The sequence below is a fragment of the Corvus hawaiiensis genome, chromosome Z, assembly GCF_020740725.1.
Source record: "Corvus hawaiiensis isolate bCorHaw1 chromosome Z, bCorHaw1.pri.cur, whole genome shotgun sequence".
Taxonomy (NCBI): Eukaryota; Metazoa; Chordata; class Aves; order Passeriformes; family Corvidae; genus Corvus; species Corvus hawaiiensis.
In genome coordinates, this window is record NC_063255.1 from 53,948,668 (window position 1) to 53,974,812 (window position 26,145).

Genomic DNA, 26,145 nt, shown 5'->3' on the forward strand with positions numbered 1-26,145 from the left:
CAAATGGAGCTACTTCTTCGGGTCCCATGGAAACTTCTTTGGGTCTGATGAAAAAAGAAATCCAAGGTGTACATCTAACTATAGGCTTTACAAACACTAGTTTCTATGAATGTATGTTTAGCACCAGTAGATTGCTCAGAAGGTTGTAATGTCAGGTTCAGTGCTGTTTAAAGGACTAACTGCTACGCATTTTCTTGTTTCAGAGTCACATAAGTGAGAATGAAGAAGAAGTCAAACTTGTGGAGAACATGTTTCCTGCCTACCAGAATTACACCGAACTGTATGATAAAAACAAGCTGCTAACCAGCAAGGTAGCCACATAAAAATTCCCCCACCATAACTTACATTAATCCATGTAGAGGATAGGATGGTTTACTGTATTTACCTGAAAAATCTGTATTGCTCTTTGAAGGTCAGTGACATCTGGGGGAAAGTAAATTTGTTTTATGTTCTCTGTTGAAGTGTTGGATCTTTAAACAAGCCCACACTCTTCCTAAGTATTTTAGGGGAGATGAAAAATAATCATATTTTATGCTCCCTGATCCGTTTTCCAAAGGCTCCAAAGAGAATTAGAGCAATGGGATTAGAAGGAGACTAGATAACTGGTATTGTAGGAACTGGTAATTCTTGGACAGTACCCAGTTATCCTTATATTCCAAGGATATTATCCAGTTTTTGCACACTGGTTTGCCTGAAGATTTCTTCTGTGGTGTTATGGTAGGACCAACTTCATTTTTTTCCTTTGGAGAAGCAACCCTCCTTGTTGAGTTCTGAGCATCAACCTCACTTGCAGACAAGTGCACCTTACTGCTCTATCCAAAAGCACTCTCATCTCGTTTTACCAGCTGATTCTACCAAGCTTTGAGAGGCACACTAGCCTGAAGAGTTGAAATTCATTAATGCTTTATGCTGGTGAGATAAATGTATAGCTGCCCACAGTAATTACAGGTCGGAGTGCCAAGGCACACGTTATTAGACAGTGGGGTGGCAGAAGTGAATATGAACAACCCAGCTAAAGTCAGAATACTTAAATATCAGTCAAGTTAATTAAAAAATTTAGGAGAGAATTTTCTGAGGCACAAGGGGCAGCTGGCAATTCCCTGGGAATTTGCTATTGAACTCCCATTTCTGTGTTTGAAATTGAACCCCAACACATTACTTGTTTTCTGTCCTTTTTGCTTGAAAAATCAATATGGACTACAGAAGTATGTACACAGCATTAACCTTTGTTTTCTTGCACAGTCCTTTGCATACTGATTTGGATTGTGGGTGTTAGTGTTCTAAAGAGCATATTCATGCTGCAAAAGCATAGGTCTTAATTCTGTCAGACTTTTATGCACACAAGTGAAAATGGTCATGAAAAATCATGATTACTGGTGCCTTCTGGACTCAGGCTCCTGGTTGTTCGGGAAAGCATTCTATTAAACACAGAACCTCAGATATCGTCTCCCCATCCACCCAATCTGAGACAGCAAGTCAATTTTTTAAAGTGTTTCTAAAGCAGGGTTTTTTTGGAGATGTTGCTTTTAAAAAAGCAATACAGATTTGCAGGAAGGTAGATGCTTCAGCAGCTACCATATAACTGAAGATGCGGCTATTCTCCTTGTGTTTTCAGCTACACTGAACTTGATAAGTAGAGATGGGAGGGGTAGGAGGGGTACAGTGCTATTAGGAGATGCTCAGTGGAAACTGTCTCCGTGCCATTCTCAATTTTATGTCCAGATTGCAAGATCTAACTGAGCTCTTGCTCTTCTCTTTCAGTGGGCATTTGGCATATGAGGTAATGCCAATTAGATTTGTGTGGAAGTAATTGTTTTATGTACTATTAAATTATCCTATCCTGTACCTCTATATTTTGCTTGTGAACTTATTTTTGAAGTCAGCTATGTAGGCTAAGAAAACTAATTTATCAGTTGCATAAAAAATTAGATTATTTTACTTAAAGAATATTTAATATCTCTCTCTCTCTCTCCCTGGTGCAAAGCTTTAGAGAGCCAATAGGAAGCATGCTAAGAGTACATACATCTTCCGTTGTATCTGATGTATTCCTAGCCCCAGTACTTAGTCTCTGTGTTAGCTAAATATAAATTGTAAGGTTGCTACAGCACTAGGACAATTGAGGAATTCTTGCTTTTGTTCATTGAAGGTCTTTGGTCACAGCAGTCACTGCAAGAGCAAGCACCCTGTATTCTTATATTGAAAAAATGAAAAAAAGCTGAAGGAATGACATGTCAGGCACACCAAAGTTAATCAGTTTTTTCCATGTTGCTTTTAAGAGCTTCGTTCAGGAAGTGCATTACTTTCACTTGATGGTAACATGTGTCCTTTTTGGCTATTTAAAGCGGTGCAGCAAAACTCACAGCCACAGAAGTAAATGCAATATTGAGTAAACTGGTGATTCTCTTTTTCTTTAGACAGTCATGGCTCACGCCTGTCATCTTTCTGAAGAAGAGCTGAAACTTTTTAGTCTTCGTGGAGCTGCAATTTCACATTGCCCCAATTCTAACTTTTCGTAAGTTAAAAAAAAAAAGAAAGTAAGAATGATGTATAATTAAATAAAGCTGTTGATCATGTAGTACCCTGAGTTGATGCTACCATTGCAAAGCTATTTATATGATACCTCATTACACCATCAGTGACATATTGGATTGAACGTGACCATTCATCATCCACTTCCGCATAGCATGCTCTGGACTGATTTCTGGTCTTTCAGTTTAGTTATTGACTCTATATCTATATCTGTATCAATATTTCTTTTCTAAAAATTTGTTTCTTTTGACTGTTCTGTCAGTGGTAGATTCAAGGCATCTCCCTTCCCCCTGAAGTGTGTTAATGTTTTGGGAGAATGGGCTATATAATCTTTCTATTGAGCAGACGTGAGATACTGCATGGTATCCAGCCAGAATAAATAATAAACCAGATCTTGCAGACGTTAAGGGAGAATCTTTGTCATAAAATGGCTCTGCAGCCCTGCTCTTCCTGAACTTTTTCTGCATGCATCACACACAACATGTTCCTTCTCCAATCCAGGTTGCGCAGCGGTGTCTTAAATGTGCGAAAGGTTCTTGAACACAATGTGAAGCTTGGTCTTGGCACAGGTTAGTAGTTTGCTGTAGAAGTGGTTTCTTCTGGAAACCATTGGGAGATACAAAAACATCCACCTGTTCATATTTAAAAATCAGCAAGTCTCCAACTTTTGGTCCTCCTTTGTTTTCCCCACTAGAGTATGGAAGTCTAGAGTATTGAAATCTAGGGTTGGTCCAAAACTGTTTAAAAAGAAAACAAAAAATTAGTGAAGAGTTTTGTTGCTATTGTGAGCTTAAACAGGGCTTGAATAACAACTTTGCAGTTTCTGTTTTTTTGTTGTGTTCTATTCACTTGGCTGTGTGTGAGAGCACGTTTATTGGGAATTATGCCTTCAGAGACAGTGCTTAGCAGCAGAACTTGTTCAGTTTACCACATATGTCTCTTCAGGCCTTTGAATTAAAGCTTATAGAAATTTAACATGGAGAATTATACCCAAAGCTTGTTTCTAAAAGTCTGATCCCTTATAGATGTTGCTGGTGGATATTCAGCTTCTATGCTTGATGCTATAAGGAAAACAATGATGGCATCTAATAGCCTTCAGATCAATAAAGTGAATGAAACAGGACTAACCCTTGAAGAAGCTTTTCAGCTTGCCACTCTGGGAGGAAGCCAAGGTAAGAAGAAAATTTTTTTGAGTGGACACAGAGAGCTACAACCCTTTTTTATTATATCTCTCCCTGTCTTCATGGGAGATTCATGGATTTTCTGGTGCCAGAGTGAAGTCTAACTGGTGGGCAGAGATAATCCTTCAGTCTCTCATACCCGTACTAGGCTTTTTAGAGAAGAGTACTCTATTACTCTTGAGAGTTTAATAATAAAATCTTAACGGCTTTTCAGGTTGTACGTTTGCTTTGCAATGATCCTCAGACTTCTTAGTCATAAGGTTATAAGTGGTTGTCTATTTATTGTACCAGCTGGAAATTTGTTTTCTCAGCAACCATCACCTAGAAGAAAAACTGCAATTACTGTAAAATCATGCATTCTATTTGTCATCAGTTTCTAATTTTGCTTGTGATTTTTGAGCTGTTAGAGAGGCAGTTTGTCACAAATCAAAACATCATGCAAATCACTCCTCCCTCAGGGAAAACCAGAAAATTTAAACAGGCTATCCACCATGGCTGTTCAAAATGCATTTGCATCTGCAGAATACAGTCATATAGTATGTGGGTTATCCAGTTTTGGATAACCAGTTTTGTTATGATCAGTGTGCACATACAAATATACACAATTAAAAATGTTTTAGTGGAGCTGGTATGATTTAGCAGAGAGGAAATCCACACATAAGTGAAAACCTATTACTGTTTCAGTTAGCAGAAATGAGCTCACTACCTGCTAAAGCATGAGTCCCAAATCTTTTCAGTGCAGCCTCTCCATAGCTGCCAAAAACCTCCATTGAGAATTATAAATGGAAGTTTGAAAGATGTAGTGAAAATGTCACCAAACAGGTCTTGTCAGGACTGTATCTGAATTCTTGAAGAGTGCAATGGGGGAAGTAGAGAACAGAGAAGATGAGCAGGGAACAAAAAGTAATCTTTTTCCTGCAATATATACTGTTCCACAAAGTGTGAGAACAAACTAGCTGAGACACAGAAAGGAAGACTTATAAAAATCCCAAACTCCTATGTGGTTTCCCTTCCCAGCTACTCTTCTGCTTTTTCTATATTAGGTTTCTCTAGTAAAGTGTTAGTTCTGTATATTGATTTTAAGCTGGCTTATCCTTACCGAATTACTTTTAAAGGTAGAATATATATTACTTCTACAAGCTTTCAGTAGCCTGGATACTGAAAGTGAAAATTTCAGTAGCAGAATTTTAAATGAGTGGTTCTTTTGTTGAAATAATTTGCTTTGTTAAGACTCCTAAACACTTGTCACCCTCTTGTGTTTAATCTAAAAATTGCACTCTGCTCAAAAACCTGAAGGACTATGAGATCATTTTAGTTGAAAGTAATAGGTAATCAAATATTTCATAATTTGTAGGAGTTTGAATGTCTTTAAGATACTGTGATATTCCTGCCACTCACAAACTTCAATGAAGACTGAGATTCCTTTGTCAGAGCAATCTGAAAATAAATGTACAACTTATTTGTAGATATTATGCTCTTTGATAACTTAATTTCAGAGCATTGGAAAAATTCATTTAATTCACAGATACTTTCGACAACTTAAAACCATCCTAATTTATTTCTAAAGAGATGCAAAGGCCTCTTTTTAGGTATTCTAAGCACTTGCAAGCACTCAGTTCTCAGCTAAATAATAGACCACAAGCCAAGCCTTACAGGTAGATAGATATGAGACCTTCAGATCTGGCTGTGATTATTTTTCCATGCCAGCCATACTATTCTTTCTTCCTGCTAATTACAATTAGTTATCCTCACTGGACACTTCTTTTATTATCATTTTATTATATATTACTATTGTAATAGGCCTATACAACCTTTCAAAGTTGCTTAAACTGTTTAAAAAATGCAATCTAATACTGCCTTAGCAAGGTGAGTGTTATTATATACTTTACTGTTTCTCTGACTTATTCCATTACCCTGTTTGTAGGTTGAATATTTTTGCAATATAACCAATTGCTTCTTAAGTTTGTTAAGAACTCAGGTGATAACATACTCAGTATTCAATTTGGTTTTGGGTTTTTCCTCATAATCATCTAAATTCTTGTTTGTCTTATGAATATTTCAAGTAAGTTGGTTGGTGCTGAAGACGTGTTTGTGAACTTGTTTTCTTCCTCAGCTCTAGGACTAGATGATGTGATTGGAAACTTTGAGGTGGGCAAAGAATTTGATGCACTGCTAATCAACACGAAGGCTTCAGATAGCCCTTTTGACTTGTTCTCTGCTGATGATTTTGAGGTAATCAGAACAGGATTGATGATCAAAAAGTTAATGGAAATGCTGTGGGGCAGGTCTGTGATACAGACAGAAAAAACCTCTTGAGAGTTATTCTGGTGACAGGAATTGGTGTACTACACCCCTGCTGTCTGTGCTTCAGCCTAGAGGTTCCATGCTTGCTTTTCTTCAGAATCTTGCTGACCCCAGTGACAGTTCCATAACACCATGAGCAAAAATGCATGTAATGTTTTTAATGCATGTTTTATTAGCCCAAGAAGACAATTAGAGTTATCTATTTGCAGCGACAAATGACAGACAAGAAAAAGCAATTTAGTTTTAGTCAATAGTTAGAGTTCAGGCTGAACAATGGCAACCTGTTGCCAGAGGAAAGTTAGGTTGTCTTTTCTATATTGCTGTTAAAAAATGAAGCAAGCACTTAAGATAGCTAATTTGAGTTAGAAGCACAGTTTTTATGCTAGCATTAAAGCAGTGTTGGCTTAATGGTATGGAAACACCTTCTCATACAAAAATCTCCTCTGACTAAAAAGATAATTAAGAGCACTTACTTGAATTTATAGATGTAGCCAGACTGCCTGGAAACAATTCCAGTTCTGTAAAAACTGTTATTTTTCAGTTTAAATCTAAACCTTTTAAGCTCAGTTATTGGTCCTTAGGACTTTAAAAATGTTTAAATTTTATTTTCAAAACGTAGATGATGTATGTTAAGTTTTGATTTCACTGTTACTAGGAATATTTAGGAGAACTGATTTATCTGTTCTTTCAAGCTTCAAATAATTATGATCTCGGACAACAGTATTGCTTTCTGAATTGTTTTCTCCCATTTTTCTATAGGACACTCTCCAGAAGTTCCTGTACCTAGGTATGTTTTGATTTTCAACTCAGGTAGAATTCTCATTTCCTACATCAAACATTATGTCAATTAATGTTGGGGTTAATATAAATGTATTTATATATAAGTAAGTATACATTTATTTGCAGTAATTAAATATATTTATTCAACTCTTATATAAACATTAACCTGTGCCTGATAATTAGTATTATTTAACATTAATAAATAAAAATTTACTTATATTTATTTGTAAATATGCCCAGGCAGTGTCCAGACTGGGGCTGCACTGCCTCTGTGTTGTGATGTTGAGGTGCCTGGTGCCAGCTCTGGCCACAGCTGTGTCATGCTCTACCTAGACCTTAGCCTTTTTGAGGAGCTGTCTGGGTCAGACCAGCTTTCTTGCTCAGATATTGTGCAACAAATAATTTCCTGTACAGATAAATAATATTTTTGGGGTTTGGATCTACTGACTACATGGAAAATCCATTCTAGTATTCCAGCAGCTGAATGCTATGTTTATTTTTTTAAAAAAGCATGGGTTGCAAAAATATTTATTGATCTTTTTGGTAGCCCTGGCTATTTCTCTCCAAATGGACTTTCTTAGTTCTAGGAAAAGGTCATTGCAAATGATGTGTTCCACAACTGATTTTGTGGACTGCATAATTTTCATTAATTAAATCAGTGCATGCATTTATGTGCAAATCTCTGTTTTGACCATGTTATTTCAGGTGATGATCGGAATATTTCTGAAGTGTATGTGGCTGGAAAGCAAGTGGTTCCTTTTTCAAGCTCTGTATAAATCCATTTCCCTTTTGCAAAATACTCTGCTGATCATTCTGCATCTGATTTGGAAAAGATTGTTTAAACACAGTGCCTGATCATCAGGAATGACACCTCACTTTTGGATAATGTTATAAAATTTGAAAACATTGAAAATTTTGTTAGACCTCTTGAGAATTACTTTACCAAAATTTTCATCATTCTAGAGGGAATGGCTATTTAAATATCTCTGTAAAAATTTGTGCATTAATGGGGATTTGATAAATACCTTATTTAAAGAGGACACCTGCTGTTCTGTTCAATAATAGTATAGGAAGCACTATGTGGAACAATGAGATGCTCATTGTCTATAGGGATTTAAAAAAACCCCACTGCTTGTAAATTGATGGTCCAGGTAATGGATATCATGGAAGAATGCAATTTCCATAGTATTATCGTCAAGTATGGAAAAATTAGTGTCATTTTGGAGAATGTAGAGCAGTTTTCAGTTTTTCCCAGGAGCTTTTTTAAAAAAAAAAATTATTTAGAACATTATTTTTAAAGAGGAATTTAGTAAGACGTGTGTGTTTATAAATAAATAAGGATCCTTATCAAAGAGTTCAGAATTGTCATTTGTAGTCAGGCAGTCCATTGAATTACCTTGATCTGAGTGATGGCTGAATGAAACTTTTGTTTATTAGAAGCAGGCACTAAGATATCTCTGCAGGCTACACAATGGCAAACAAATTAAGAGGGTTTTCTGGACTAGAGGGAGTGCTTCATCTAGTTCAGCATCCTGCAGAATCTTCCCAAACTCATTTGCTCCTGACTGTTCAGACAGGATGATGATGTCCCTTCTCCTTTCTGCAAGGGAAGTGAGTGCATTTAAAAAATTTCCACGAGAAATGGTCTCTTTCTGGCCATTACCACCTTTGACTCGAGGTGAAAATCATCACTGAAAAAAGCAGCTCAGCTTTCATGTGCTCTTTGTGTCTTTCAATGTGGCAGCCATAATTCCAGCCCTGTACAATTCCAGGATTCCAGGTAAAAAATATGCCCTTTTTGTTTTGGAAATCTGTGTGACTTCCTTTCCTAAAAAGGCATATTTCCCTGCTTTTTATCAGAGCCTTTTTTTTTTTTTTTTGTGATATTTGTTTGAGGAGGGGATTACTTCTTATTTCTTTATTATGTTTTTGCAACACAAAGGATGCAAGCTTTAATTTCAGGGTCATTAGAGACCAATATTGTATTTAGATACTGTAAACATGTGTTGAATATGGTTTTAAGGCCTGCTTCAAGCTTCTTTGATTTCACTAAGCCTTGTTTCGCACTTTTATCTCACTGCCTGGGGATATAGGACTTACCTCTGTTCACAAAACAAGGGAAGTCACTGCACCAAAGTTTCACTTTATGTCTACTTCTGACAGAGTGCTTGGCCCAACGTCACTCATAATGTTCTGATTTTAAAAGCATTTTCAGAGCTTATTGTATTGTTATGATTACGCCTACATGAGACAGCATAGCATCAAGGGGAAGAGTAACAGCTAATTTGGGCACTTAAAGCAGTACAGTCTGTTCAGTGTGGTTTTTTTGCCAAAGCTGAGGGGCCATACCAAACAGCAGGGAATAACCAGGAGATGTCTTGCAGACATCACCTGGATGCAGCCGCTCACTGAGAGTTCACTCAGGTATCTTCCAGGTTGCTGCACTGTGCCACTGCTTGCCGAGGTACAGCCTTCCTACCCATTCAAAGACTTCTAAGGCTTTAGGAGTCAAGATCTAAGGATTAAGATTTACACATTCCATCAGGGTGTTTTCTCAACCATGATGTTTTTCATGTGTCCCAATCACCTACACAGTAGCACACTTGTTCAGCAAATAACAATCTTCAGCTCTTTCACTTGGTTTCCTGATTCAGGGAGCATTTTTTCTCATGAATTTTGACATGAATTTAATTGACCAAATTTCACATTTCAAAACCAAAGATCTGTGAGACACATGTTTTAATCCTCCCAGTTACTGTTTGAAACTATTTTTAGGAAATTACATGGTTTTCAGCTTTGGCTTTCCTGTGGTGGAGAAAGATCACACAGCCTTGTGTACAATGCATGCTAGTGCCCTACTTCTTTGCCTCCAGAGCTATGAATTAAGTCAATGCTTTTATTTTAGTGGTAGTCTTAACTGTCTCTGACTTAATTGTTTTCCCATTATTTTCTGGTGTTTTTAAGAAAGGGATTCAGATTTCTTCTTAAAATACTTTTGAGGATGGACAGGTTGCTTATTTAAAAACCAGGAACACACTAAAACTTTAACAAGTTCAGGACTACACTGCTGGCCCAGTAACAAAGGGACTCTCTAGGATAACTGCTGCCAGTGAGCTTTGTATCTGAATTTTTACTGTGTCACGAGCAGTTTGACTCTTGTTAAATTCAGGGACAAGGTAGGAACTCACCTTTTGACCAGGAGGAGTGAGGACCAAGATGGATAGGACTACCTTAAATGCTGAGGTGCTTAGGCATAAAGGAAAGAAGTCTGAATTTGATGTTTGAAGAGACCAGTAGAGGAATTCATACAACAAATAAACTGTGAGGGTCTTTTGACAGCAACATCTTAATTAGAATTGAATGGACAAAAAAATGCACTGCCAGAAAAGTTAAGTGGGGTCATCTGAGGCAGTCCCAAAATCTTGTTCAGTGGAAGATTGCTTATGCACAGGAGTTTTAAAGTTTTAGGTCATACAGAGAACGTAGTAGTCAGATTTCTCTGACATAATTTTGGGAAAGTCACTAAGGATCCCACTGTGAACTTTTAGTCCTTGAGACCCTCTGCCTGTGTGTAGATTGCCAAGATATTTGTTACAGTGGAGGAGGATCAGTGATAAGTTACTGCTGAGACTCACACATCTACACCACATGCAGCTCAGGACCGCATATATCCCGTTTCCTTGGATAGATGCCGATACTGCATGTGCACTTTGAAGCAGGCCAAGTAATGGGTTCAGATTCTTAGTGTCTCTTTTAGAGATGAGTATATTTGGAAGGCAGCTGAGTTTTCAGTGTAGTTTCCTCCAAAACAGACTTCATTCTTGTATACCAAAACCACCCTGCAAACTGAATCAAAGTTCAATTAGGGAGAATGATTGGGAATTCAGAACAACACTATTGTCTCAAACCAAAATGCCAATGGAGGCTAGAACTTGAACTATTCTCCCTCTAAGTTCATCACAGAACTTAGTAGCTGAATACAAATTGAAGCAACCTTCTTCCACCTTCCTCCCTTTTCCCTAACCACCCCACCACAAAAAAAAAAAAAAACAAAACAAACAAACATAACAAAAACAGAAAGAAAGAAACAAAAACAAGTTAAAATGAGACAACTGAACACTAAGGGGATATGAGTATGTGGAAGAAAATAAAGGGATAATTTTCAGTCAGTATAAATTGACACATACAACAGTATAAAATGACTGATTTAAGATAAAACCTCTGGAAAAATGCACATGCAACAGATTCCAGAAGTCTCTCCCCATGAGTTCTCTTACCAGATGGTGGATGAGATCTTTCTTTCCTAATATGTCTTTATGTTCAATGGTAGCATACCATTCAGACAAAGGAAGAAAAAGGCTATTTGTGTAGAGCTTGCTTGTTGGGACAATATGCTTACTGTGCTGTATGGTCAGATGAGCACTTATTTATTATAAATAGAATGTATTTGAATTACTGTTATATGTTGATCTCATTGTGTCACTTTAGGTTTTGAAATACTAGCAAGAATTGCCTATGCATTATGCAGCATTATTTGAATTATTCATGTGTGGCAAGTGGAGTTCTGCACTTTAAAATGTTGCCTTGGCCTAATGTTTATATTTATGCTGTATTTTTTGTGCAGTCCTAAGGTTTTGTAGGGAAAAAAAAAAGTGTATTTTTTCACTGTACTGAAATTTTCAGTAAGTCAACTTTCTTTTAAAAAAGGGAACTTTAAAATTACCCTGTCTAAAAGTCTGTGCCTGATTATACACTCATGAATGGAAAAATTATAATGGTTTTATGAACTTGGATAGTAACATTTAATGTAAAAAAAAGTGCAGATAAATAGAATTTTTTAGAATATAATTAAGATAGTGTGGTGCAAGTTAGCAAAAGGTATTGTTAAATATCTATAAGTTTTATTGAGCAAAAGAGAACATAGTTATTATTGATTATTCATTTTAAAAAGATACATAAGTTTTGAAAAACAAAAAGCCCAAGTTCTTTCAAAGAATATCCCAGTTTTAAAAGAAAAGGTATTAATGTCATTACTCAGCCTAGCTGTTTAAAAGTATTATTTTAAGAATTTCCAATAACAATCCATGAGAGATGGTCAGGTGGACATCTTCTAAAGTTCTCGATTTCTATGAATAAATGGTGCTGCTTTATTTGCAGCCCGGTATGTGTTAGGAGTCAACTCACCTGTAAAATTATAGTGTAGAGTCACAGAATAAGCTGAGTTGGAGGGGACCCTCAAGGATCATCATGTCCAGCTCCTGGCCCTACATAGCACCGTCCTCAAGGACAGGGAAGTACGAAGAAATTTGCAGAAGAGTGGTAGTGGAACACAAAATACTGCAAAGTAGAAAGGAGATAGGTCAGAGGAACTCATAAAAAGAAGGTGATATGTCAGAGAAATTTTAGGTGGGAAATGCTCAGAAAAGAAGATACATTCTCAGGTGATGTTCTGCTAAGTCATGGATGTCATTCCTTCTAAAAGTCATTGAGGTACAAAACCTGACCAGGTTTCCAAAGCAGTTACGTACATGCTTAACAATACAAGCCCAAATACCTGCTAATGGCGTAATTATGAAGCTCTTCACAACTTTAAGACCTCTGCTTCAAGATTTAAATGAAAATTACCTGCAATGGCTCCAGAAGAAACATAATGTAAAGGGCACATTATGTTTTATCTACACCTGTCCTGTAAAACATTTAGCACTGGCCAGGACAGAGGCTGAATTAGTCTGGTCCCAGTGAAGAGCATCTGTTCCTGCATGCCCCAGACATGATTCCCTGTCATGTGCCTGGTGATGCAGTGATAACTGAGTCCAGTACAGGACAAAGAGTCTGGTGTGACTGAAGTGACTGAATACAAATTGGTTTAGATATCAGATTGTGTAGAAATGAAGCTCATTGCTGAGACCACAGCACATTTTAAATTACACAATCATATGTATCTAACACTGAACTTCTAGATACTAGGACTTTGGCTTAAAGCTGTGGGGTTTTTAAGCCCTTGCACTGTAAGTGCAAAAACTCATGCTTCTCTTAACCAGCAAATGACATCTGCAAGGTATGAAAATGAGTAACAATGTTGACAAAAACAATTCTTGGGAAGCCAAAAGAATATCAGCAACATTAACAACAATTTGTTGTTTAAAGTTAATAGAACTATTAGTTTATGTGGAAAGGCTGAGCAATGTTTTTGGGAGGCAGTTTCCTGGAAACTTCAATGGAAATTCTTTCTTAGAAAATGCCCAGAATCAGTCTGCTCCAACCAAGAAGGTCCCTTGTGGCTTCTGCAGAGGCAGTCACTTCTATAGGAGTGAATGCAGTAGCCATGCCTAGACCCTCACTTCTTTACCCTGCCATGACTCAGAAGTATGTATTAGGTTTAGTTCTGGCATTGGTTTGTGGTTTCTCAGATTTAGTCTTAGTTTGAAAATAACTATGCTAAAGGAGTGGAGCTGGGAGAGGGATAAGGACAAAGGGCAATCTTACACCAGCCTGCCTAATGATTCAACCCAAAATATTTGTCCCACCATGTAGATGTTATTATGTTTGCACAGCTCTTAGACGCAATGATTTGGCTTAATGACTTGAGTGAACTCGTAACAATTAACATCAGTCAAGGCTAGGACATAAACTGTGAGCAGCTGATAAACACATAAAAATGTTTTACTGTGATCTGCATTTAAGTCACCACCACCTTGGCTTTCCTTAGCCAAGGGCTCCTAGGCACATTTAGGTACAAAAAACTCCCTGGAGATAAGCCTGCAGGAGAAGGGGCCAGTGTTAGTGACAACTGAAGGCTGTAAACAGCATCCTGTCTGGCCTTGTTTTTTGGAGGTGGGTTGTGTACTCCTCTAACAACTTCTACTGATGAAGCTTTTAGAAAGCATTAGTACATGCTCCTTACCTGAGGATGTGTGCATCCCTTGCTTCAAGACAGATTTTCTTTTCCCACAGGAGAGTTCACATCTTGCTGGAGTAAGTTTTTCTGATGCTGATTTGTCTGCTTGTCACCTGTTGTGCATAAGCTCTGGTTTATGTGAAAATGCCTAACTGGAGTTAATGTTGTTGAATTTATCCTTCCTTTTGTACTTGTGCAGTTTCAAGGAAGAACAATGTATTAGGAGAAATGGTATGTGCGATTTCCACTTTTCTGCTTGGTTTTGGTCATGCTAAATAGGAAGTCGTACTGTTGAACAAAATAAAGAGGCCTTGTGTTTACACCAAACCTTGTCTCTGTGTCTGACTTTTGAGAAGAGAGAAAGCTGACAAGCTGACTAATAAACAGCGAAGGCCAAAATACACAGCAACATACCCTGTTTGCTGGGGAACCTGGGCAACACCCCATCACAGGAGTTTGCAAACTCTGCTTAGTATGTACGTTATTTTAGGGGATCTTTATTCAGATTCAAAACTCTTACAGCTTTTGATGTATCTTTATTATCAGACTTGTGGGCTTCATAAATAAAAGCCAGCGCTTTGGTAACCACTTTATTTTTTTTTGTATTGGATTATACTGTCCTGAAACGCTTGCTTCTTGTGGTTAACAACAGTCACAGCTCCTTTGATGTGTGTTTCTTCACTTTCTTACAAAGCTTAGGCATAAAAACGTCCCCAGTCTAAGCAGCTCTGAAACTAACCAGAAGTGGGTTTTCTTAAAACAAAAACTGCCATAAAAGGACCAGTAATTATACACTGAGAAATTGTATACTGAAATGTTGAGAATTATGTGCAAGCTGTTACCAACTTATCCAAACTTTTGTGCACAAGAAATAAAACTGTTCTGTATTTTCATCAACCAGCTTTACCAACAAGTCATCGAGCTACAGAGAAAAGAAAGTGAAAGAAAACTTCTTTGTAGACTACTGTTCTGAACAGGAGGGTCCATTTAGGCTTTCAGCCTGGGAATTTGGCTACTTAAAACTTTACTTTTGAAAAACAACAGGAAGAAATGCTTTTGCAATATTTCACTGGAGAACTGTGTTGAGACTTACCTATTTAGGGCAGTATGAGCCCCAGACGTGAGCACAGTTCTTATGGTGTAGAGGGTTTCCAAGTAAATTTGAAAATCTGAGAGCCTTTGGTATGCTCTCAGTAAATCTCAGGCTACAATTACCCATTTCACTACAATGACTTGATGCAGGCACAGTTTCTACAAGTGAAAACAGAGTTTGCAATCTCAAAAAAAAGTCACCGAGTAATCCTGAACACTTTATCAACATAATTTTCATTAGTCTTCTCCCATATAAAGAAGGAAACAAAGATTCTTCTTGGTTTGAGATCAGATACTGGATTGCATAATCTCAGTTTAATTTGCAGTTAAAATTTGCAGTTCATGACTTAAGAGCATAGTTAAAATGCAAAATGCAGGTTGCTTGCCCTGTGCTTGTACTCTGTAATCAGCTGTCTTCCTTTCAAAGCATTAGAATTCTCGTATTAATTCTAATTAAATACTAGAATTAATATTTAAGAGTTTAAGAGTTACCTTAAAATTATGGCCATAAATGCCATGAAATCAAGCTGAAATATGAGTAATGCCTCTTCCTTTCATAATTGCTCTTAGCTGTAACATCACAAAATACAGAAGTATTTTTCGTCTTAGAAATTGAAAATATTAAACAGTAGATACATTTTCATCTCCGCCCCTGCTTAAACCAATCTCACCTTCCAGCACACTGGTGAAGAAGGTTCATAGCTGTCAGAAACCCGTATTCTCTGATAATTCATAAAGAATATAGATTCCAGCTAGCTGTGGGCAGCATTAATACTTGTATTCTCTCGTTGGTCTAAAAATTAATCCCTGGCCTTTTATTTTTGGGAAGGAATCCCGATTGTTGTATTTTGGTGGCTTGTGAAATAGCAAACATGTGCCAATAGAGATCAATACTGCCTTGCGGGACAAAGCAGCCAGTGCTGAGCAATCCTCCCTATCCCAGCTCAGGCGCTGCATCTGGGCATTTCCAGCATTGTTATACAAAAATTCACTTGCTTCAAGGGTAACAGGAAGAAGAAAAGAGTTTGAGCTGTGTGCAGCAGATGCTCTTACAGAAAGAGAGATTCACAGATTTTAGAAATGTAAACCTGTCGCAGTGACTGCTGCTGTCTACAGCCCAGGCTAGCTCCAGCGGTGTGTGGCAGGAGTGGGGAGCAGCCGGAGGCGCAGAGCTTTAAAGCTGCTCCTCTGAAGCCTCAGCTCTACCCAGGGGAGCGAAGGCCCCGGGCACTGTAGCAGCCAGCCGCCCTCGAGGAAGGAAAAGACAAAAAGTAGCAAGGAGGCTTGCCACAGGAGGGAATCCAAACTCATTAAAGGAAGTCCACAGCAAACAAGCAACAGTTGCAGTGTCGCTACACCTTATAAAGGAGCGTTGAACAGGAGGAGTAACCCAGTTAGGGACCAATAAGCGGGTTAGGAGGGAGGGACGCTGAAGGGATGGACTCACGTCTGGTCCAATGGTCTTGGTGGGTGGAGGGAGAGGGGTCACATGCCCCAATGGGGCATCGAGGTTTGGGGGATTTCCAAGAGGGGAGGTATCCGAGGGGGCAGGATCTCGGGGGATTGACAGGGACCATATTAGTGTAATTAGGGAGGGCTTGGGTGACAGACTCAGAACAATCCAGAACTCCGGGAGGGCTTTGGGTGATTGATAGCACTGGGGGTGCGGCTGGGGTCTGGGACAGACCAGCTGGGAATAGAAGTGGGGAAGGTAGAGACGAACATACAGAATACTATAAAAACATCGCGTCACCAGATAAACCTATAAAGAATTGAACAGTTGCAATCCTCTGCTCTGACCTTTCCGAGCCAGAGGGGGTGGCTGAGGCATCCCGTGAGGCCATGTCTCATGTCTTCATCATGTATCCCCCCTTGGGGCCGAATGCCTCAGTGGAACACACACTGAGTGAATCTGAGTGACCAGGATTAGACTTGTTTCAGGCACAGTGCATAAGAGCAACGTAACACTGCACACATTCTAAACGCTCAGTTTATTAAACCCCACTTACTATGGGTCTGGTTCCCTTAAGTGCAGTGCGGTGATGGACCCCGTGCTAACAAACAGTTCGGGAGGTTGCTTGGACACCCTGTTGCTCAGCCAGCCTACAGAAGCAGCCCAAACTCTTCACTGGAGGCCTGTTGGAGAGCAGGAAGATCCCATCATCAGGGCATCCTCATCTCAATCTCTCAAGAGTAAAATTAAATTCAAATTGCTGCACTTGCACTTCTTCTGATATAAAAGCTATCTCAGTGCAGTTTATGTGCACAGACAGCTCTCAGCTGTACCCCTGCCTGGTTTGGGAGCTGCTGTTGTCCTCTAGCTGCTGCCACTTCTGGCTGTAGGTGCTGATGTGGAACTGGGGCACGGTGAGGCAGCATGAGGTGGTGTCATGAGCTACCTTCAGAAACTCCTGCACTTCAGTTTTTCCTCTCTTTAAAATGAGCAGGGCTTGGCAGTATTACCCCTGCTTTGTAAAACCCTGTGAGGAGTTAAAAGGGGAAAGAAACAAAATGAAAATAAGAGAGAAAAAGGAAAGAAAGAACAAAAGAAATCATGAAAAGAACAGCAGGAGGGGGAAAAAACATGTGTCCAGCTTTTTCCCACTCTATTTCCTAGGCTATATCTTACTGAGGCGCTTCATAGCAGTGGAAGCAGCCAAGAAGAGGTCTTCTGCCTCTTCTCCTGGAGCATGTCTCCTCAAGGCTGGCTGGCAGGACATCTACAGTGGTCCTAATGCCTGGTAAACCCATGCCATAAAAATCTTCCATTTAAAAAGTCCTCCAGCCTTCTTGTAGTACTGAAAGCTGCACTGGAGAAAAGGACGCAACCTGCCCAAAGAAAAACCTTGTTGTTTAGGCCACGAAAATTGAATTTATAAAGTCACTGTAACAATAACAAAAAACAGCAATGCAGACCCTCCAGGATCTGTGGAATTACTTGATGGTTATTATCCAAAGTGCAAATGTTGCACAGGCTGCAATGCTGAGGGCTACAGCCTGTGGAAGCATGAAATGAGGGTGGGCCATGGTCTCACCTCACACTGCTTCATCTTGCCCCAGTCACACACAAGTGTGTGACTGTGCCATCATATGTGGCTGCAGGATTTGTGCCAGGCTTCACAACAGCTCCTTCCAGGACTCGGGTGTGCTTGTGCTTGCAGCTAACCCTCTCCATTATGTTCTAGGTCTTTCCTGCAAAATGCAATTTAATTTAAAGTGCCTGGAATTGGCTTGGTAACATTTTTCCAAAAAGAGATTTTCTGCTGAGTGGGAAGGAACTAGATGTAATTTTAAGGTGATGACGAAGAGGTACACAGTGGTCACAAATGAGTGGTTTAGGTCACTTGAGGAATCACTGTCAAAGGTATTAAAAAAGCAAGTTTAATATAAATTTCCGGAAGCACGGCTTAACAAAGTTCAGTGGCCAGGTTCACTGCATTAAGTACTACATGGATGAAACATACAAGGAAAATCAGGTTAGAATTGATTTTAAATGATTTACAAGGAGACAGGAGACATAAAAAAGGTTAGGATGCAAAAGGGGAGACCCTCCTTCTGAGTCATGAGGTTTTAGCTCATTTGCTAAACTACCAGCAGATACCTGTCATGTTGGAATCCCCCATGAGTACAAGGGTGGCCCGTGTGAGATTTCTGCCAGCCTCCTGTAGAATGAATCATCTGCCTATCCATCCTGGCTGGGCAGTCTGTAACAGACTCCTACCAGGACACCCGCTCTGCTGACCTTCCCCTCGTCTTTACCCACTCAACCGGTCACCATCATCATGGGTTTCAATGTAATCTAAACAATTTCTCACAAACAGTGCTACCCCACTGCCCCTCCTGCTTCACCTATCTCTTCTAAAGTTTTTATAGCCACCCAAGTAATAAAGTAAAATTTCATCCATTGCAAAAAACCCCAAAACATCTGCTGGGAAATGTTATCTGTAAATCCTGCTGGAAGTATTAAACTGTTGTGGGACTAATTAGGCATCAGGCTGGCTTGAGCAACGCTTTCTCCTACACAATACCTATTCTGTGAATTCACTGAAGTCTTCAGCCATCACACTGATGACCCTGGCCCTTCTGTCTTAAGACCAAAAATCCCCATAACTTTCTGATGTGTTAAAAACAATTGATTTGGGGAAAAAAAAGTACAGCAAAGGGAGTGGGCACAAGAACGCCAGAGTTGTTAACAGTATAATATTCTTCACTTGGACAGCAGGTACATCTCCATGGCACACCACCCTCTCCTCACTGTGTGTCCTCTGCAGGGATAACTGCATTCTTCATTATGCAAGAGTGTGAAAGGGACTGAGCTGGGTCAGACCAAAGGTCTATCTAGCAAAACTGTCCTGTTTCTAGTAAGGATGATAAATAATAAGGATGTGCAGGAGGAAAGCATGACACAGCACAAGCCTTCCCTTGCAGACGCCCCTGCTTTCAGCCAGCAAGTCATATAAGGTCAACACTGCAGTAGAGAAGTTTGTTTTAGCTCTTTAGTTTGTCCAGTGCCTTTCTGATACACCCATGTTTTTGCTCTTCGCAAATCCAGCGACTGTGAATCCCACCTGTTCATTTTGTGTTGGGTGGCACAGTCCTTTCTTCTGTATGTTTTACTGACTGCCTAAACACATCCCTGCTTCCCAGACTGCAAGCTCTAGTGAATAGTATAGTGTCAGCTTTTCGATTAGCATCACTGTCCTTAAAAATGATTTCAAGGAAGAGTGAGAATGTTTTGTGCTTCTTATATTTTTGGTTCAACTTATCAAACAGGTGTGTTCATGTATTTATTTTGTAATTTGGTTTGACAGAGAAAGATTAGGGCTGGGAAGTAAATTACATGTGAAGTAGACTGGACTGGTTTCACAGAAAGCAAGGAGGAACTGCCAGTACTACCTGTGCCCCAAATAAAGCAGACCATTTCATAGACCTGGAAGCAGCAGAACATTTTGCACTTTTGCAAGGGCCAAACAGGTTGTCATTTGCCTGAAGCCATTAAAATATCTTATTTGTTTATGCCAAAGCTGACAGACATGCTGAGCTGGGAATTGCTAAAAGATGGTGTCAGATTTAGGGTTCACTGGACTTTAAAAGAGATAATGTGCTGCTAACACTCTTTCCTTGATCCAAGACTGACTTAGAGCATCAAGTTTCCACCTTTTCCTCCTTCCTGTATAAATGTACTGTGTGGTATGAGAGCCGTTATGAAGAGGATAGCAGAAACTCTATGACAGGGAATATGAGAGGAGAGAAGCAAGAGAAGGGTATTTCCTTCCTCCCCACTGGCCCTTGTGTATATAAGCCCTAATTCTTAAAATAGATCCTTTCTGACAGAAAAGGAGTACAACAAGAGTATGGAATGTTTCACTCCTAGTAAGGACATGAGAGGAACAGGCAGTACAGCTGGCAGTGGTGTCACCTTTTGGAGATGTTTTGTGAGTTCCTGCTAATGTGCATTCTGTAAGCACTATCAGAACTTTACATTCTGGCACAAGTTTAAAAATTTGTGTCAAACTACAGACAAACTTGAGCTCTGGCCTCAGTGAATTTAAAGCTTGACGGCAAATGGATGCACAAAGTGCAAAATATCCCTTTGGATCATCATTCATACTCACTTCTGTTATTCACGTGAGCACTCAGAACAATTTTTTCATAATTGTCCTGATAAACATTCAGATCCTGTGGTGACAAATGTGGAATGCATGGATGAACTACACGAGATTATGGTATTATGATATCCTTACAATAGCAAGGATAAGCATTTGTAACTTGTTTTCTAAACCCAAGATTACCATGCAACCTCAATATCCTCATAGATGCAAAGACCATGTAAATATCAGCTGCCCTTCTCTTGGAATAAAGTCACAAAACCAAGGTATTAGACATTACCAAGAATTACCTCATAATAACCACAACAGCCTTTTGAAAACACTTAGCATCATTTTACTCTAGAGGGCAAGAACAACAGCATAGCCCGACTGCTTTTTATATCTTTGGCAGAGCCCAGGAGAGACCAGCTGGACACTATTGCTCCTCTGCCAAGGCAGGGGGTACAACAATGAGCACCTCCCTTGGCCGTGAGGATTCACCTGCCAGCTCTGCCCCTCTCTGGAGCAAAGGAAGACAATGCTGACTGCTTGCAAAGGTCTAAGCAACTTACTCTGATAGACAGTGAAAGATTGCACTGTATTGCTCCCCTCTGTAATGTTTGTACTGCTTTGGGAGAGTTAAACCTTCCTGCAGGCATAATTTAACCAACCACTTCCAGTCTCAACAGCATGTGAAGATTTTTATAAAGAGGATTCTTGCCTGTTCAGTAAACTCTACACCCTGGTTACTAAAAATATCTATATAATTGTTTTGGGTCGTTCTGTTACTTAGGCAGGTTTCTGAAGTGTTAATTGTGATATTAGTGCTAAATGCACTGAGCTGTCTTTTGCATTTACTGAAATTGTGACTCTCTGAGCTGACTAAATCTTTACATGTTTAACTTCAGAACAAGACTGAGCTAATGTATTTCCAAGTGGTATTTGATAAGCAGATTATTCCACTGCGTACAAAAATCCATACTAATAATTAGGTAAAATTAAGTATGAGAATGATTTGCGTGGTATCTCTCACTGACATAAGTAGCTCCCACACTCTTTTCTGCATTTCACTTGGTCTATTCACTATGCAGAAGGTGAGAACCTTGAAGCAACCATGGCCTCAACATTGTATACTGGACTTTGAGACTCCTACTTTAACATTTTTTCATATTGTCATAAAAACATAACAAATACTCTTATCTCTTATTACTGCCATTTGCATGACAATTCACCTAAACATGACATAAAACTCCTTGTTGCAAATCTTTGTAAAATCAGAAAACAGGAAAAAAAGTACTCCCCCTTTTCTCACAGGTCAGATCACATGTGGGCAAAATTCACATGGAGGCATTATAAAGAGCAATCATACTGCAGACATTACATCTTCCTTTTTGTTAAAGGAAAAGCGTTGCTTTGAAAATTGAAAAAGGGACTTGAAGCACAAACTCCTTCACTGGATGATCCGATCCACATGGCTGCTTACAGGGCTTTGTGCAAGCTTTTGTGGTATATTTGTGCCTTGCCTCTGAGCACAGGTAAAAGTGAAGTTAGCATGTCTTGTTGAAATTTGGTATTCCCTGGCACTTGCAGTGAGTGTGGAGGTGTGAGACTGCTCATGCTGGAGCAATGGTGATGGAGGAGGTGTTGTCCTCCCCTCTTGAAGGCTCAGCTCTGCCTGGTGACTTTGAAAATCTTCTCCATCTGATAGACCCTTGTTGCAGCATCCTTGTTGCAGAGGCAATATGTTGGGCATAAATATTCATCCCCTCCATGGTGCCCTTGGCAGGGCCTGGCAGCTGACTGCATGCATATACTGCTGAAACTCCACATCCGTCATCATAGTGGTGGTGTGGCACAGACAGCCCCATGGCACCATGCCCTGCCCTTTTGGCTTACTCAAAGTCTTTCTGAGCTCTGGGGCTTAGCAGTATATGGTCAAAGTGATCTGATTGTGCCAGAGCTTGGCACTATCAGCACACATAAAACAAACGTACCTGCCTAAAATATTTACTTGTTCCTGGAACTTTGTTCTGGGGCGAGCCAGTGTGACTGACAACTTCTTTAACTGAAAAAATGGGGTTGTTTTAACCTTAGTTTTTAGCCTTGGAAAGGGGGGCCTTAAGACACCAGTTAGTTTCTTTTATTCTAGTATTTTTTTAAAAGCAGTTTCCTTATACTGAAATTCCATGTAGGTACCCAGGGAGGAGGAGGAAAGAAAAAGGCTGTTATTTAGATGCTGAGTCACCAAAGGGAGAGGTTTGCAGTGTGAGGATGCATTGCTGGGATGGTGTGGGCTGGAGCTGGCACTGCAGCAGGTGTGGCTGGGACCCCCACAGCCCTGCCAGCCAGCCCGGGACTGCTGCAGTGACACAGGTGGCCCAAACCGGGCTCTTGAGAGGCATGGCAGGGGGGATTCCTGCTCACATGGGGATGGCAGTGTCAGGGCTCAACCTGCAGCAAGGAGACCCTGCTGGGCTGTCCTGGACACCCTTTCTCTACAGCTGATTTTTGTGAATCACTTTCAGACATGCCAGAGGGAGCCTGAGGCACAGTGAAGGCTGTGGTTAGCCACTGGTTATATTAAGCTGAATCACACTCCTGAGCTGGTTGCGTTTCTACATTTGTGGGCAGAGGATGGCTCTTTCCTTGAAGGAGGAAAGAAAAAAAGCTATACCGTGTGCTCATGGCTGTAACCCTGCATTCACAGAAGGTTTTGAAACACAAAAGTATCTATCTGATCTCTGAACATAAGGCTTTGCTTCTCTACACGCAGCTTTCAGATGACTGGGGTGAGAGAGTGAGGGGCAGGGATTTTCAATGAAGCTCTCACCTAGAACAGAGCTGAGCAGCAAGCAGGTGTGTTTGAACAACAGGCTTTTTAAAACCACAATGACCAGGTTTGGGAAAAGAGAGCTTTCAAACAGTACTCTTTGTCTGTACTCCACCTAACAAAATTGTGTTTAGTTAAAAAAAGACAAACATAAGTTAACAACTTAACCGATGTTAGTAAAACATTCCCTAAAAGAGGCATATTTAGCAGAAAAAGAAGTGGAAGTTACCCTGACTGCTTAGGACTTGCAGTCCATAGTGGCATTCTTGCCTTCAGCTTTTTAAAAAATTTTTCTCAATTTGTAGCCCAAACCAGCATACTACTTATACTGCAGGGTGTGCATATATTAACTTACTTTCTTCAGCACTAATAAGGTCTGCAAAGATACGTTCTTGGCATAACCTTTTACCACAGTTAAAAACACACACACACAAAGCAGCTTTTCAAATTATGTGAACTGCTTTAAGAAAATCAGACATGTTTGTTTCAGACTGTTAAAGTGCTATCGTGAGTGAGGATGAAATAAAAGAGAAAAGGCCAGCCAAAGCTTGTGCAGGAGTTAAGTTACAGTGAGGGTGTTCCTGAGGTCTGGCAGCAGAAGTGTATGGGTATTCTTGCCTATTGGTGCTTTTCTTGTTTGGCGTTGGTGTGACACTGTTGTTTCCTGAGCTGAAGTGCCAGCAATCAAAGAATTTTAATAGCCTTGTGAGGACCAAGTGTGATGGTGGATGGATTTTGGCCTCCAGAGAAGCATACTGGAGTTCACAGACCTTTTGGGGCAATATTTGCTGTAAGGTAAATATAGAAATGGCAACTCTAGGCTTCATCTGGTTTTGCCCACCAACGTCATATGGTGGAGCTGTGTCTTGAGTAGTGCCTGTTCAGGCCCCAGCCAAGGGGCTGCTGTTCCTCCCCTGGCCCTCTCTTATACCACTCTGGAGCTTGGGGGAAGCAGGGATGCCCCAGTGACCCTTGAAGAAGCAAGGAGAGCTGGGTCTAGAACCTGGCACTGCTACTTTTCATGGCCAAGGGCAGTGTAGAACTCAGATGTTTCACTCCTCTTTCTGAAAGATGGGTTTAGTCAGCACTTAGGGCATCCCTAGGTGTTGTACATCTGCTTCTGGTAGCATAACTCACCCACCCTCTCTGAGATCTGCGACATTGCTCTTTAAAATGTGGCTTTTAAACTTGGATCACTTGACCAAAAGCAAATCAGGAAGCAATTGCACAAGTTAGGGTAAAACTAGTGCTCTAGGACAGTCAAGCGACTGGTGGCAGCAGTCTAGTAATACAGCACGACTGGAGCCAGAACTGCAGGACTGTGTCCTCACTGACCCTTTTCATGCTTTGTCTTCCCCTCTGTGCACTGGGGACAGCAACCCTTACCCACCAGCACAAAGGGCTCTGGGAAATGAAGAGGCAGAGTCAGTAAAAGTCTTGGTGTTACTATTCACTGATATAACCTTTGGTCTCCAGCAGCTATTTGCAGACTGAGTGTTACATGCCTCTATTTACTGAAGGCTGGCCAACACTGAGAAATGACTCTGTGCTGAACTGTGATTCAGCCTCAGCAGATGACAAACATAACCACCCCTGCTTAGGTGAAATGATGAGTAAATTAACTTGAATCTCAAGGCCACTCCCTAACATAGTACAGTTTTCAAACTCTAGCTTAGAAAATGTTTCTGAGGAGCCAGTGAACTACTACTGTTGGACCTTTATTTATTGGCAGGTCCAGATATGTAATTACTAGCTTGTATCAGCAACAGTATCACCTTAAATGTAAAGCTATTTCTGCAACCGGCAGGTGACTGGCTCACACTCAGCCAGCAAACGTTGAAGTCACAATGGCAAATGCTAATCTTTGCATCACTGCTATGCTTGAAGCTGCCAGCCAAACTGTTTCAGCACTGAGACTGAAACCGTAATTCCTCAGCAGTGAGTACAAATCTGTGTGTCGTGGTTTCACCTCTCCTGCCTGCCTGTGCATCATCCTCACACTAGACCCAGCACTCAGTGAACTTCCTGCAAGATGCTGTGGTGACTGAATTGACAACAAAACATCCAAGACTTTGGTCATACAGGGTCAGTCAGGAATTCTAGCTGAAATACACAAACCTGTATGGGTATTATCCATCATATGAGTCCAGCAATCAAAGAAACCATCTCAGTCTCACTCTGAAGACTGAAACCAGACTGAGAGGAATCAAGATATTGCCAGGGTCATAAATCTATTTTCCCCTCATAAATTCCATGCTACTTAAAATACAACTAAGGAAAATCTATTTTAGCCTAATCCTGTTTAAACCTAATCTGACCTGGTCTCCCAGAAGCATTATCAAAGTCAAATAGCCCTGTACACAAACTGTTTCACAGGCTCCCTTGGGAACTCAGGGTACAGTCATCACGTACCCAACTTCTCACTGATCCACTAAAGAAAACTTCAATCAAATCTAAAAATGTTTTTCACTCAAGGAAAACCCTCATCAGAAAATGACACAGGTTGGGTGGATTTTAAACAATATACATGTGCACTATGGTAAAGAGTCGATGAACTAGAATGAGCAATAGTGAATTAAATTGATTTTCTTTTCTTCACATCTGTGCTACAATCTCAGTGATACTACCAAGTGAAGATTACAGTGGGACTTCATTCTCTTCTGCTATATTGGAAAATCATTAACCAGGCAAAAATATTAGAGACAGGGATTGTAGGTCTCCAAAGGTGAAAGATGTGAGCTGTAGGTAGCATTTCTTCACCTACATGCTTGCCATGCAAGAGCTCAGCATATGCTTTCTGCTTCTAACATCTCTCACAAGATTATGCCAACAATGTCAACAAACATCACCACCAAATGCTTTCAGACAACAAAATACATTAACTACCTGTCAAAACTGCTATCAATGAAATCTGAAAACAAACCAATAAAGATAAGTCCAAAT

At 40.0% G+C, this 26,145-nt stretch overlaps 1 protein-coding gene across 1 annotated transcript in view; it reads left to right on the forward strand.

Moving 5' to 3' along the window:
* Positions 1-14,019, forward strand: part of GDA (guanine deaminase) — a 29,832-nt gene extending 15,813 nt beyond the window's left edge. Inside the window, exons 8-14 of the mRNA XM_048291846.1 lie at positions 204-311; positions 2,415-2,512; positions 3,031-3,098; positions 3,555-3,701; positions 5,824-5,942; positions 6,774-6,801; positions 7,500-14,019. Coding sequence (XP_048147803.1) covers positions 204-311; positions 2,415-2,512; positions 3,031-3,098; positions 3,555-3,701; positions 5,824-5,942; positions 6,774-6,801; positions 7,500-7,570 — 639 coding nt within the window. The 3' untranslated portion in view covers positions 7,571-14,019. The remainder of the gene's footprint in view (positions 1-203; positions 312-2,414; positions 2,513-3,030; positions 3,099-3,554; positions 3,702-5,823; positions 5,943-6,773; positions 6,802-7,499) is intronic.
* Positions 14,020-26,145: the final 12,126 nt, after the last annotated feature.